General features: G+C 37.7%; 1 protein-coding gene across 1 annotated transcript in view; it reads right to left on the reverse strand.

Moving 5' to 3' along the window:
- Positions 1-9988, reverse strand: part of LOC110105361 (protein NLP2-like) — a 17028-nt gene extending 7040 nt beyond the window's left edge. The window contains exon 1 of the mRNA XM_020834832.2: positions 9842-9988. Coding sequence (XP_020690491.1) covers positions 9842-9971 — 130 coding nt within the window. The 5' untranslated portion in view covers positions 9972-9988. The remainder of the gene's footprint in view (positions 1-9841) is intronic.
- Between the last annotated feature and the right edge of the window lie 5826 nt (positions 9989-15814).

Consider the following 15814-nt stretch of genomic DNA (forward strand, 5'->3'; position numbering starts at 1 on the left):
GAGGGGTAATTAACTATAGGGGCTTGCGCCTATAGGAAACCAGAACTCAGATCATAAAGTCCTCACAAAATGAGGGCGAAATCTCTGGGTAGTGTCTTATCTACAAACCCATCTGCATTCCAAAATTTACCTCGGAACTTAGTTCGTTAAAACTCCATCGCCGAATATATAAAAAGAAATCGCGCGGCGGGGAGGCCGGGGCCGAATTTTCGGAGCCCACACTAGCATTGATGAGTAATTGGGCACGCATGGTAGATTGGCTGAGTACCTAAGGTCGATTAGTCTAACTTCTACTTAACAGCAAGCTGTAGAACTTAGTTCGTTAAAACTCCATCGCCGAATATATAAAAAGAAATCGCGCGGCGGGGAGGCCGGGGCCGAATTTTTGGAGCCCACACTAGCATTGATGAGTAATTGGGCACGCATGGTAGATTGGCTGAGTACCTAAGGTCGATTAGTCTAACTTCTACTTAACAGCAAGCTGTAACGTCATGAGCTAGAAGTTGAAGATAGCAGGTAAATAAGCATGCATGGTCGAGAGTTGAGAATGTAGGGTCGAGTAGTCGACTAACGTGAGTTTCTAGTCTTCACCATTCTTAGATTGCTTCCTAGCCATTGTGTCACACATCTTTGTGAACTTAAGCCATTGTTGAGTTGGTGTAGTTTGACCAAGTTGACTTCAGGTTCACTGGCATTTGATCTTGTAGCTTAGCACTCTATGTTGAGTTGTAGGGAAATGATTCGAGACACATTTTACAACCTGTCTGACCAATATCTCTCCTAGTCGCAGCCATGTAGATCCCTTTTTGTACAACAATCTAAGTTAGACCCAATGTTGAACAGGTTATTCCTACCTTGGTGAATTTATACATCAATAATATTCATTCATCAATTTATCCTAACAAATTTTTTTCCATACATATATCTCAATATTTTCATTTCCACCACTAATCTAGCTACTAAAAACTTTATAATTGTCAAGCACTCAAATCCATACAACTTTACTAGCATAATTGTTTTATAAAATTTAATTTTAAATCTCCATGATCTCCATTTATTTTATATTACTCTTGAGGCATTTTTGTATTGTAACCAACCAACCTTAACTTCATTGGTAGCATAAAGTTATATCATCTATACCTCATTCTTTGGTAGAAAATCTACTACATCTAAGTATCATTATATCATCTAGGAGTAAAAGGAAACATGCTCAAATTAGTTTGAGAGTTTTGTATTGTCCCAACTTGGTCCCTCAACTATTAAAAATTTTCCAATTTGATCCCTCGGTTACATTTGTCATTTAAATTGATGAAAAAAAACTGCAAGGCTTCGCTTTTTTGTGGGTATTTTAATAAAATTATTTGTTACATGCTCGCCTTCCCGCTATAAGTCCTGGAAACAAAATTGAAGACCAAATTGTGTGAGGGAGAAGATGCAAACAAGATGATGCGAGCGAGCAAGAAGATGCATTCCAAGCAGGCTGCGAGCAAGATGCGCTACGGCAAGCTTCGATTTGACAACCAAAGTCGTGTGTGGCTGTGAGCCAGACGATGCACCCTGAGCAAGAAGGCATTCTTCAATATTTAGATGCCTGCTGCTATGAGCGATCATGATGAGCTTCAACATCGTGTGAAGAAGATGATGAGAAATGTGTGAAATCCACAACGAGATGGAGATAGCTAGGTTTGTTGTTTATCTTTTAAAATCAAGCTTAAACACAACTAGGTTTTCTTGTGTGATTTAACTGTTAACCTCCATATAACAGCCAAGAGAAATGAAAAAAGTGGCTTAAATCGTACCTGAAATCTAGTCGAATTCATGCAGAATCCTGTTGAAATCCTGTAGCTCGGCGTCGTTGCGTTGGTTCTCCGCGATTCATGCTCAAATTGCGTGCCACCTAGACACTTTTCTCGTCGTTAAATACCGAACGAAGGACTTCGGGGCTTCTGTTACTGGCACGCGCTCAAACTCTCTGCTCTCTCCTTCTCTCCCTAAATCCCAGCAAAACTCTTCCCCACACGAAGTCCTCCCGTCCGTCGCCCCAACCTTCCGACCTCAACAGCCGAACTAAAGGCCAGATCCGATCTCCCAATCCCATCCTCTTCCTCCTAGTCCAGCCGAACTCTGCCCTAGTTTCATAGACCTCTCATTTTCTCCAATCCATAGAGAGAGAGAGAAAGAGATTGAGAGCTCCCCTTACCTGGCCGAACCTCCCCTAGCCGACCTCTGCCCTAGCCAAACGCCATTTCTGTAGCCCTTGACCCGCCAAGACCTTGCTGGACCGACCTCTTCTCAAGCCAATCCCACGATTTTATCTAGCCACTACTGTTGCCCCTCTCATATAGCCGAACCCACTCAACCTTTCTCCTCTCTGTCGCAAATCCCTCTGCTTACCCGAACACCTCTAATCGAGCCAACAGCTTAGAGGTGATTCATTTCTTAAGTTATTCGTATTATTATACATGAGCGTAGGGGGTTTGCCTGCCCGTCGCAAGCCACGAGAGAAGTGTACAAAGTAATACTTTTTTAGCACTATATATATATATATATATAATAATAAGTACCCCCAAACACTCTTGTGGTGTAGAGGGGGGAACTGTGCTTTTTTTAACTTGTGCTCCAAACCCTTAAACGCTCACGTAGCGGGTGGGGATTTTAATAAATATGCAACCACGGTGTCTTTTGACACCTACCTGAAGCGCTCACGTAGCATCGAGGGGAAGGCTGCCTCTTGGTTTTTCCCCTAAACAGGGGAGATACCCGGAGGCTACCAAATTTTTGTTCGAAAAAGGACAAGGACTTGAAGCGTGGGACATTATTTGACCTTGGACTTGAGCTTGACATTAAATGAACTAAAATTAAGCTTAAACTTGAATGTGGACCGAAGCTGACAAGAACAAGGGATGCACTTGAACTCAAACAAAAGCAAGATAGCTCGAACTCATGTTGAACTTGATTGAACAACAGTGAACTCGACGAACGGAAGAGGCTCATATTGAGCCTGAACTTCATTTGAACATGTTTTGGACTTGAACTTGTGTTTCGAACTCAAAATGATGAATGAAACTAAACTCATCTTGAAATTCATTCAAACTTGACATGAACAATAAAGAACCTGAACTCAAGTCAAACCATGGAAGGCTGAATGAACTTGAACATGAGCTCACAATTGGGATAAATAGAAGACTTGTGGACTAAAGTTCAAATGAGTACAAAGAGCTTGAACTTGGACTTGAGCTTTATTTGAACTTGAATCTTGAATGAGCAACAATAACTTAAATGCCATCTTTGGTTAATAAGAATGTGTAATCGAAATTACAAATAGACACACAAGGCTACTTTAATGAATATTATAATTCATGTGTGAGATATTTCTCTCACAAGTGATTATGAGACTCATGCAATCAGTTGATTTGGGACAAATGCATTGGCCATAAGGATGTATAATGAATGCGACAAGCATCAACATGCAAGCAAGTGGAAATGATATTTGAAGATTATTAAATTTGAATGGAACACCTGGCACCAAATTTTGATTTTATGAAACAACATTTGAACAATTCCAAGAAATCTACAAATGAGTGCAAGTTGGAGTGTGATCCTCTCACAGTTAATAGAAGAATGATTTCTTAAAAGGTGAAAAATTCCAACATATTCATCTTTTCACTTTGAATACAAAGTGTTAAGTGGGAGTCTTCTTTTAGATTCAAGATTTCATCACTTCAATCAAATTGAGAATGTTAATAGTGTTAAGTTCATCATGTATATTGCAAGTATAATGTGATCTTTAATTGAAGAAGGTTATGGGAGAAAGAGCTTGATCATAGAGCCATAGTATGAGGCCTTTAGATCATGACAACCCGACTCCGACCAAGTTCTGAATGTCAAGTTGAATAAGACTATCGAGGCTTGCGAGTTCTAGATAAATCAGTGATCTCCGAAGCTTACACTGATGATCGCATAGGACTCAAAGGTGTTGGTGTACACCATCTCTTATGGGCCATTATAGGAGACCGTTGTACACACAAAGAATCACCTACGAAGCAAATATGAAGATCTGCAATACATACAAGCTCTCTACAAAGATAGATGTACGTATCACATGCCACTTATGGGTAGATGCAGAAAGACTTCAGTAAATGTAGTATCCTAAAGTCAATTTCAATATGTGATGGAATACATCTACCTGCCTACTTGTAGCACTGGCGGATGTACAACATGAGCCAAATACCACAATAAAGTACATAAGAATACAACATATGCAAGCTCCTACGAGCTGTTGTATGAGTTCCTTTATACATCAAATATACTGCCCACATACAAAATGCAAGAAAATCACAGCAACTGCAAAGCAGGAGATTCGTTAGTGCACTATAGCCCACCTGTAAAAAGCAATATATAGTTCACGACAGTCTACATGTATAGAGCAACGAACAAGTCAATTCAGAAGCTGCTACACCACGTCACCGATCCGCAACACTCGTACTAGCAGACAGAAGGCGTATATAAGCTCTCAAATGAAATGTTTTGTATTCCAATGGCAATTACCTACACAACTAAAATATTTCAAAGTACCTCTGGACGTGCACCTTAGTTTGTATACACATAGGTACACAAGGGGTATGTCCTATCAATGAAATACTCAAGCACCCGCATGGTCCCGGCGAGCATGTTGTAGGAATACATGTGACATCTAGGGATGCTGCGTGGGTCAATAAATTTGAACCCGATCCTCCTAAGCAAATAATAGGAATCGACAAGGTTCAATAAATAATTATAAAATACCCTCAAACATCCGCATGGGCCCCGGCGAGCATGTTGTAGGAATACATGTGACGTCTAGGGATGCTGCGCTGGTCAATAAATTTGAACCCGATCCTCCTAAGCAAATAATAGGAGTCGACAAGGTTCAATAAATAATTATAAAATGCCCTCAAACACCCGCATGGGCCCCGACAAGCGCGATATAAATATACAAGTGATGTCTAGGGATGCTGCGCGGGTCAATAAGTGAATTCAAGTTCGAATATGATCCTCCTATGCGGATCAATAGGAGTTGATAGGGTTCAAGCCTTCAAACAAATACACGATTGTGGCGACCAGTGCATTTAGTTTAATGCATTCGTATTAGGCCTTCAAGGCCTACGATCACAAGAATTCATTAATAAAGGCATGAAATCCACGAAAACTTGATCACCTATCGGCAAGGTAATAGGGTCGAAAAAGTTTGATCAATGAATAACCCCTTACATCCCGATGATGGCCATGCTGAATGTTTATCTCAACCGGAGGGATGCTGCGCGGGTCAATTAAAAAAAAACGGAGTGATTCACAAATATTTTCAAACGTCACTCCAAATACCCGGGAATCCAAAAATTATCAAAATCCAAAAATATTTAAAATTGAAATCAATCATCCAACCATTTGAAGCAAAAACCATCCACCCTCCGCAACAGTTTGTCGGAGTGGACAAATTAAAATTTACTTCAGCTCACGTAGAGCTAAATGCCTAATCGAAAATATCACTAGGATCCATTCTCAAACAATCTCCTGTTATTAAGGATGTGGTATGTGTCCTCTGATCGGCGGTTTTGCCGCCAAATGGCACCGCAGGATAAACGGCTATGACCCGTTGCCCTCTGAACCGAGTGGTTTTACCACCAAATGACACCACGAAATACCGGTTATGGCCAGAGCCAATATGTTCCTTAATGACATCAAATTTTTGAGATATGAATCAATAGGATATGATCGATAGGGCACAAAGCCCTCTGTTAGCTAAGGTTGATTCAAATGTGTCCCCTTAGACAAACATCCCCCTAGGTCTACAAGGTACCCTTGGATGAAGCAACCCATGGTTGCCGACAAGGATCATTCTGCCAGGTTGGGTCGAGTACCTCCTCTGACCAAGTAGACCAGGGACCATGATGGCCCGGGAAGACGGAACTATGGAATCTTGATCGGGTCTATCATCCATTCCCCCACCATTCGTTTTAAGTGCAAGATGGTGAAATTTTTACTTTTAAATATCAAATCTACAAATTCTCAAATTCTAAGTTCATTGCTGCTACAATACGCCTGATACTACGTATCTATGGATACAACGTATCTGATTGACGACTAGCCTTAATTGAAAGTTCTCTCTCGTATTGAGATGGGTAATTAACTATAGGGGCTTGCGCCTATAGGAAACCAGAACTCAGATCATAAATTCCTCACAAAATGAGGGCGTGGGTAGTGTCTTATCTACAAACTCATCTGCCTTCCAAAATTTACCTCGAAACCTAACTCCGTTAAAACTCCCTCGCCAAAGAAAAAGCAAAACAAGTAACGAGCGGGCGGAGGCTGTGGCCGAATTTTCGGAGCCCACGTTAACATCGTTGTTTAACAAATCTATTTCTCATGGCAGATTTAACATCCATGTTTAACAAGTTTAAACATAGTTAAACTTTAACTTCGCTATTTCACAATTTTTTATATCGTAAAACATCGTTGTTTAACAAATCATACATAGTTCACCACTGTTTAACAAATCATGAGATTTAATTGTCTAGATTAGTTTCTAAAGTGTAAATTAAATTGTATTATACAAACCACATACCAAAGAGTATTCATATATATTAGACTTCTTTTATTGTTGAGAATAAAGTTTATGAAGCATGATTATAAGCCAAGTTTGTTTCCTAATCATGTATTATAATTTATTAAATGATAAAACAGAGTAAAATAAATAATGCAAACTCATATCCACTTGTAATACCTAAAATATAATTCATATTTAACTTTAGAATTAACTTTAACTCTTATTTTAGGCTCTGAAACTAAATTAACAAAAAATTTAGTAGAGTGATGAAATTGGGACAATGCAAGACTCTGAGATTAAATTAGAAATTTATCAATAGTTGTGGGACTATTTTGAGCTTTTATTCTATCTTCTAGTAATAATTTAGGGGATTTACTTCGCACTAAAAATTTGCCTCTTTACACTTAATTCCTTCTATGTACTTGCATACCATCCTAAGCTTTATATAACAATAAAGTACTACCTACAACCTTTGGCATGGTTCCCCTTCTCCACCTCCACCTCCACCTCCACTGCACTTCACCCATTATCTTCCTCTCTCATCACCCTCCTCGATTACCTAAACAGTTTTGGCAAAATCAACATCACCTTCCCCTTTGACACCAAACCTGATTACCACCTCTTTAGCTTCCTCATCACCTAAAGCAACTACTCACCCAAGCTCATCATTTTCATCGACTTTTGCAACATAGAACTCTCATTCATCTTCTCCGTATTCCCAGACATCATATTCCTTGCCCCATCACCCACACTTGCATACTCTCTAACGGTATATGAGCTTAGGTGTTATTTAAAAATTAAAATGGTATATAGATAAATAGAATGAATTGAATGTTAGGCATGTAAATAGCTAAATTTTAATGCTATGTAAATCCCTTTAATATTCTCTATAATTTTTAATATCACAACTAAAATTATATATCATATACTCGTATTTATTCTACTAATTGCAAATTATTTATCTTCTAAATATTCCTTATTATTTTAACTTCTCACTTTTCAATAGATATCCACTAGTTAGAAACTATGTCAAATATAAAAAACATACACCAAGATACCTTAGAATATCTAATGTAAGCATCTTCATAACTAAAATAAAAAATAATGTACTCAATGTTAGTCTATGATCTAATCTCACTGTAATTGAAACTCTTCAATCGATATAATTATTTTAGATGTTTGTGAATACTCCATTATGTGTATCTTTAAAAAAATCACTATATCTATTATATCATTTTCTTTTAATTCATGCCAAACAAATTCTCATGGGATTCAATCATATATCTTTTCAAAATAAGCAAAACTCATTTGAACATAAGCTTTCCATTAATTGCTTCAACACAAAAATCACTTTTATAGTGAAACTTCCTAGCATAAAACCAAATTGATTATCCAAAACCTATATATGTAATTTTTCTAAGCATGTGTTTCATTCATGGGCGGATCCACCTTAAGGCCAGGGGGGAGGGGGGGTTGCCACCCCTGAAAAAATAAAAAAAATTCTTTATTATATGATTCTTTAGGTAATTTATCCCCCTCCATGTATTTTTTAGTTTTTATTACAAAGGTTTTTAGGCAATTGCCCCCCCTCCCCCCTAAAAGTTTTAAAATACTATGGTCTTTAGGCAATTTTCCCAACATAATTAAATATATTGTGTATAGATGTTATTGTTAGGAAACCCCTGCAGGGGCGCTGCCCCTTGATCCCGCAACCTGATCGAGCAAGTCAAACAGCGCCAAGGGGCACTGTTGAATGGCAGCGCTCTCAAAACAAATTTTAATTGTAAGGATATTTATGGAAAAAAAAACTCTACACTTTTACTTATAATTTTGTCTCTCTGAAAATTAAGACTAGATTCTCCCCTGGTTTCATTGCTCTCCAAAATTAAGGTAGTTTTTCAGTCTATGTTATATTACTCTATCACATAGCTTCATTGTATGACTTAAGTTTGATTCATTTATTCTTGACATAATAATGGACATCTTTATTTCTAAATATCTATAATAAAATACTACTCTACTTATTTAGTAACTTGTTTTCAAAATACCAAAAATTAATCAAACATAATAATATCACCCATAAATCTCCAAATCTTAATGGTTATCTTATTTGAACCTAAGATTTACCATTATGCATCTTCTTCGGACCAAGATTTAGTTTGATTTTTATAACCAATTAATAGCACACCTCATTATTTTGTCTTTTATGCTCTTCTCTTGCCTAAAAAACTTCTAATTACTAATTTTTCAAAGTAGCATATGCATTTGTCCCTGATGACTTCATCTTCAATTAAGATAATATTATATTTGCATCCAATGCATATCTAATTTTGATCAAAATCTCTAGATTTCATATCTATCATCATAAATATTTTATATTTCACATTTTCTCCTTTATAAGAACCAAGTTTACCATATAAATCATCAGAGAGCTTTATCTTTGTTAATTGTCCTCTTTGCCCAGCTTTTAATTTTCTAATCATTGCAAGTCTTAGTAGTATGATCCTTTGCTAACCTTCAAAAGCATATCTTTTACTTGTAACTATTGTATCTCCTCACTCTATGATTAATCTCTTAATTGATATAAAACTAGTATTTAAGAGTCTCTTAATACTTTTGAAGTAACTTTTTAATGGCATCAACCATTTCATCCCATACAAGATTTTGGCTTAACTAAAAAATTTACAGCAGTACCTTATCCAGTTCATAGATGAATACAGCTTTCGGATAAAAAGTGATAGTGTGAAGTGAAATCTTCCCCTTACAAGCTATTTACTATCAAATTTCATAAGAATATGTAATAAACTACATCAAAAAGAGTTTATAATGAAATATCAACCAGAGAAATGTACAATAAGAAAACAACTCACCTCCTAGGCTCTTTGTAGTATGATCCTTTGCTAACCTTCAAAAGCATATATTTTTCTTGTAACTATTGTATATCCTCAATCTATGATTAACCTCTTAATTGATATAAAACTAGTATTTAAGAGTCTCTTAATAATTTTGAAGTAACTTTTTAATGGCATCAACCATTTCATCCCATACAAGATTTTGGCTTAACTAAAAAATTTACAGCAGTACCTTATCCAGTTCATAGATGAATACAGCTTTCGGATAAAAAGTGAGTGTGAAGTGAAATCTTCCCCTTACAAGCTATTTACTCTCAAATTTCATAAGAATATGTAATAAACTACATCAAAAACAGTTTATAATGAAATATCAACCAGAGCAATGCACAATAAGAAAAGAACTCACCTCCTAGGCTCTTTGCAGCATCCTTGAGGCTTCCTGCAAAATATTTTTGCAGAACATTCAGGCTTATATGTTTCTCTGATGTACTTCGTTTTGTATCTATTTGTTTTTTAGATCCATACTTTACCTGCATATGCCACAAAAAAGATTTTAGCAGAACACAAAACCTTTCAAGTTTCTAATTAATCTCACATAATCAAATCCATAAACGGTTAAATCTCTCCAATAAGCTTAAAGTATATTACAACATACACATTCAGTGCCCAAATAAAGAGTGATGCAAGGCGAGTAAGGGTTTAGAAATCATCAATAGAATCTAGGATGAGATGTATAAAAAAAATACACAAAGTCAAAAAGTCACAAGCCCAACGTTAACAACTTTGAACTTCAACAACAACCAAGATTCAAATCACCAAAAAAAAAAGAATCTATAATGTATGATGTTGACGAATATTTTCGCATCGACTCGACCCCAATCGAGCCCGACTAGGCTCGATTGCGCTCGATCAATTCAATCGATCATCGTCGAGGCGAAATTGACTCAAATTAAGCCTCGTTTTAATTAAATTAAACCCAATTTAATTTAATTAAAATTAAATCAAATCAAATCAAACCCAATTGTGGGCTCCAAAAATTCGACCCTGGCCTCCACTCGCTTTTCTTTTATCCGGCGAGGGAGTTTTAAAAAAATAAGTTCCGAGGTAAATTTTGGAAGGCAGATGGGGGGGACCGATAGGTACAAATTACCACCTAACAAAGTCAATAATGACAAATAGGGTACATCTCCATCATATCCGCCAGCCACAAAGGCACAGAGCCCAAAAGAAATCAGTATCTCAACCATTGTATCGACACATCCAAGAGATCTATGAATGAAAGAAAAGTTTTAGTGTGACATCCAAGCAAAATTTTGGAGATCCACTATAATGAAATCCTTGTGTGACATCTAGATGTAAATATTCTAGAGATCCACAGGGTCAATCAACATACAACAAACGGTGATTCGCTCTTAGACGGCGTATCACATTTGTTTGGGGGCATTGTTGACCTGTATCATATACTCCAAAAGAACATAAGAAAGAAGGAAGCCAAAATTCAACGGTACATGCCTGTAAAACCATCGGATCCACGAACTCAGATGCATGATGCTAACACGCGAATCCCGCCAGAAATCCGAAAACCTCGTTATTTGTTCGAGGCATCCCCGAAATCCCGCTGAATCACGGTGTTGCAGTCGGCGCCGTTCAGAAATCCTGGCGCCAAAAATCTGCGACTCGCCTCGATCGAGAGCCCAGATGCAATCGTAAATATCACAAACTCCTCCTCCCATACGCTGCCTCTCTCCCACAACTCTCTTTCCAACCCGACGCTTCTCCGAACTCCAAGCTCTGCTCGATCCCCATACCAGTCGCAGGTCCCGACTCCCTCCTTCCATCTCCGACCTCTCGGCCAACCGGCAAACAAGCAGAGAGAGAGAGAGAGAGAGAGAGAGAGAGAGAGAGAGAGAGAGAGAGAAAGATCAAATCCTTACCTCACTCACGGGTGCCCGCCGAACTCCTCCTCGTATCCTCCGATCCAGCCCTCGATCTCCCATCCGAACTTCAAGCCCCGAGTCGCAGCCCAAGCAACGAAACTGCTCTTACCCGACCTCCTCCTCTTGCCGAGGACCAACCGACTCCTCTCGTCGGATCGAAGCTAATGTACGGGAGCTACCACTGTGTAGGTAACTTTCTCCCACGCCACACTTCCTCGGTTATTTCTCGTGAAAACAGAGAAGAGCGGGGGGTGGAAAAATTTTATTTTATTTATTATTATAATTATTTAATTATAATTAATTCTAAGTTAATTAAAAATAATATTAAGTATAATTAATTTAATTTAATTATAATTAACATCCTAATGTTTAATAATTATTATTTATTATATTTTAAATATAATCTAATTTATCTTATATTTAATTATTAATATTATAATAAATTAATAATAAAATATATAATCATTTATATTAATTTAATTTAATTGATATGATTATTTTAATTTTATTAATAAAGAGCACCTATGCATGCTTTTTTTTAGCGTGTGGGAGGAGTGCGTCCCGCGCTTGCCGACGAAGCGTGGGTAATCACTTTAAAATTCCTTATTCGAATTCGTATCGCCTTGGAAAACCCCTGTCCTATGCACTGGTGCTTTTCTTAGCGTGGTGGGAAGGGATCTCTCGTGTGCGTATGGCGCACGTCGAAGCGCGGGATACCCATTAAATACCCGTTTGCGGGGTAAATAACTGCCTTGCTTACAATAATTTTCAAAAAAATATAAAATACTTTTTTTACAAAATACCATGCACGCTTTCTTAGCGTGGTTTGGTGATCAAAAAATTATATCGGCCGCGGTGTGCCTTCGAAAGAGGGCATCTACCCATGCACGCTTTTTTTAGCGTGGTGGAAAGGACCCAGTGTTCTTCTAAACGCGGGAGTACGCCGGGAGGTTGCCGAAATTTGGAATTGGAAAATCCGAAGGGACTTTGAACTAATATTGATTCTTATTTGGACACTCAAGTTTGGGAACTAAAATTTAGATTCAATTGAACTCAAAATTTGAAATCAAATGAACAAATTGGACAAATTTGAATTAACATTGAACTCTCATTGGAACTCAACTGCAGCGGTAATCGAACAATGTGGAACTTTCGAACAAATGAGAAGGCTCATTCTCAGCTTGAACTTATTTCTTAACTCAAAACTGTTGCTAGACCTGGAATTCAGATTGAATTTATTTTGGGAACTTTGAATCTGAATTGAAGCTATCAATAAAGGCTTAATCAAATTGAACCTAAATTTGAATCAAATGAGGAAGACTTGTATGTTTGGACATACATTGGAATCAAGCATAGGGATAAGAATAGAACTTGGATTAAACTTGCAGCACTTGGGACTTTGGACTTGCAAGTGGCCACATTTAACTACAAAGACTTGAACTCAAGAGCTTGGTGCATATGAGTTTTGACTTGAACTTGGAAACATGCAAAGTTGACTGACAAAAAAAGATATACATGAACGTCAAACTTGGACTTTACAAAGATCACAGCGAGATTTTGATTTGACGACTTGAGATTTGAACAATTATGAGCAAGGATTTAAACTGCCTAGTTAAACATTTGCGCTTGAACTTGGTATTGAATAATACCTCAAATTTGGTCAAATCAAAAGATCTTAAAGGCCAAGGGCATGAGAATTGAATCTTAACTTGAAAATGTATTGTATCATTAATAAGGTATTTCTATGAGATGATAATCTATCATCCAAATGAGCATCACTGAGCAAAATTAAAGGGGACTCAGATATTATTTGAGCATGGAATGAACATGTGACTTGTGAATTTTCAAACATTAACTTTTATCAATCATATTTTCAAACAAGGGTCAAATAGGAGAAATGCAGGAGTATTTTTGCTTTAACAACACAAAGTCTTCAATGAAGTCATTAAAGAATCATTTCAATTGAGAAGTAACTTCATCATTGCATTGGCTCGAGCCATTTTCATACGGATCCAAGGGATTTGTCACATCCAAATTGGACAATCTACGAGTAAATAATATCATTATGGAAATCATGAATTACTTTGACTAGTGCCAAGTAACAATGTGCTTATAAGTGACTACAAGGAGATGTGAACTATAATAAGTTCTGCTGGCAAACATGTATGAAGTGCTTAGTGATATATGTAGCAGTGCTTTTGCAATCGACGATAAGATACTACAAAAATGGCCCGTACTCATAAATATAGAATGCACAATATATTATGTATTTGCAAGATTTTCAAGAATATGTCCATCCTCTACCAAAGGCCAAATAGGGGTGCAATAGATGTCAAAGAATAACATGAGAATACAATCAACTACTTATCAATCAAAGACATGAAGAGTTGCGAAGTCAGGAGTATCTTTCATCTTGATAATCGCTATTTAACTACTAGGGATCAATCATATAGGATTCATGATTCGTTGAAATCTTCTACTCCCCACTCATAAGTCAAACAATCAACACAAATAAATATTTCGATGATGTTCGCCAAATCATTCAGTCTACATATGAATGGATATGAATTCCATAGTTCTACACTAATAAGTTCATACAGGATAGAACCCACAGTGAATGCAAACTCCTACGAACTATTGTGGAGATCTGTTCTACCACCCAACATTACTGTTTGCAAACAAAAAATACAAAAATGATTGTATCAAATGCAAGATCTTACGAGTCATTTATGCGTGAGATCTGTCGTATACCCCATTATTGTCCATAAGCAAATACTAAATAACTAACACTGCAAATGCAAGCAGGAGATTAGTTAGTGCACTATGACCCGCCTACGAAAAATCAACAATAGCTGCACACAGTCTACCTGTACGAAGTGCAGCGAACAATTCTTATCCGGAAGCTGCTACGCCACCGGCAATCTGCAATATGTCGTACAAGCCTAAACAGATGACGTCTTTTCCCAAGAGTACCCCTGCATGGGCATATAAATTGTATACACATAGGTACACTAAATAGGTAAAAATTAATTATAAAACCCGTCTCATGGGGCCCCGGCAAGCGGTTATTGGTACACATGTGACGTCTAGGGAGGCTGTGCGGGTTGATAATGTTGAATCAGGTTCGAAACGATCCTTCTTATACGGGTCAATTAGAAGTCGACAGGGTTCGAACCAACAAACAAATATACGGTTGTGGCGACCGTTATATTTTGTTCTTCAAAACATCCATATTAGGCCCTTCAGGCCTTCATAACCAATGATGAATTCACATCAAAGTCGGCATAAAGCCTATGAAACCCGATCCTCTGTCGAAGCCCGATAGAGTTGACAATGGTTCATCCATAAAGAGAAATGACCCCCAAACACCCCGATGATGGCCGTGTTGAATGTTATCTCAACCGGAGGGTGTTCACAAAACATTTTTCAAAGTCTCCCAAATATCCAAAATTCATTCCAAATACTCAAATCTACCCAAAACTCCACAAAAATCCCAAAATTTCCAAAAATATTTAAAATGCAAATTAAATACATTAAAGCACTTAAAGAAATCACAATCCACCCTCCGCAATAGTTCTTGCCCGGGGTGGGACAAATTCTAATAAACTCTGCTTCACATAAGAGCCCAAATGCCACCCCCCCCCATAGTCGAAAATATCTACTAGGATCCATTCTCAAACCATTCTCTTTGCCAGTAAGACGTGTAACGGTCCTCTAACCTGCAGTTTCGCGCCAAATGGCACTGCAGGAAACGGTTATGACCCGGGGCCTTCTGAACCAGTTGGTTTTTGCGCAAATGGCACCACAGATAGCGGTTTATGGCCAGAGCCATACTGCTCCTTAATGACGTTAAATCCTTGAGATATGAATCATAGGATATGATCAATAGGGCACAAAGCCCTCTGTCAGCTAAGGTGGATTATAAATTTTGTCCCCTTAGACAGACATTCAACCCGGTTACAAGTGGTCCCCTTAGGACGAAGCACCATGTGCTGCCGACAAGGATCCTTCTGTCAGGTTGGGTCGACTACCTCCTCTGACTAAGTAGACCAGGGATCCACGATGGGCCCGGGAGACGGAACCATGGGATCTTTGATCGGGTCCATCATCCATTTCCCCCACCATCCGCTTTAAGTAACAAGATGGTGAAATTTGAATTTTAAATATCAAATTTTCCCAAATATTTTTAACCAAATTTCTCAAATTTAGCATTTCAAAATATCCAAAAATCCATTGCTTACTACTATATGCCAGATTAACCATATTTTATACGTATCTGAATTGACGACTAGCCTTAATCGAAAGTTTCTCTCTTTAATTCGGGAGGTTGGTAATTAAACTATAAGGGGCTTGCGCCTATTAGCGAAAACCAGAACTCAGATCATAAAGTTCCTCCACCAAATGAGGGCGAAATCTCTGGGAGTGTCTTATCTACAAATTTC

The sequence above is a fragment of the Dendrobium catenatum genome, unplaced genomic scaffold, assembly GCF_001605985.2.
Source record: "Dendrobium catenatum unplaced genomic scaffold, ASM160598v2 original_scaffold_98100, whole genome shotgun sequence".
NCBI lineage: Eukaryota > Viridiplantae > Streptophyta > Magnoliopsida > Asparagales > Orchidaceae > Dendrobium > Dendrobium catenatum.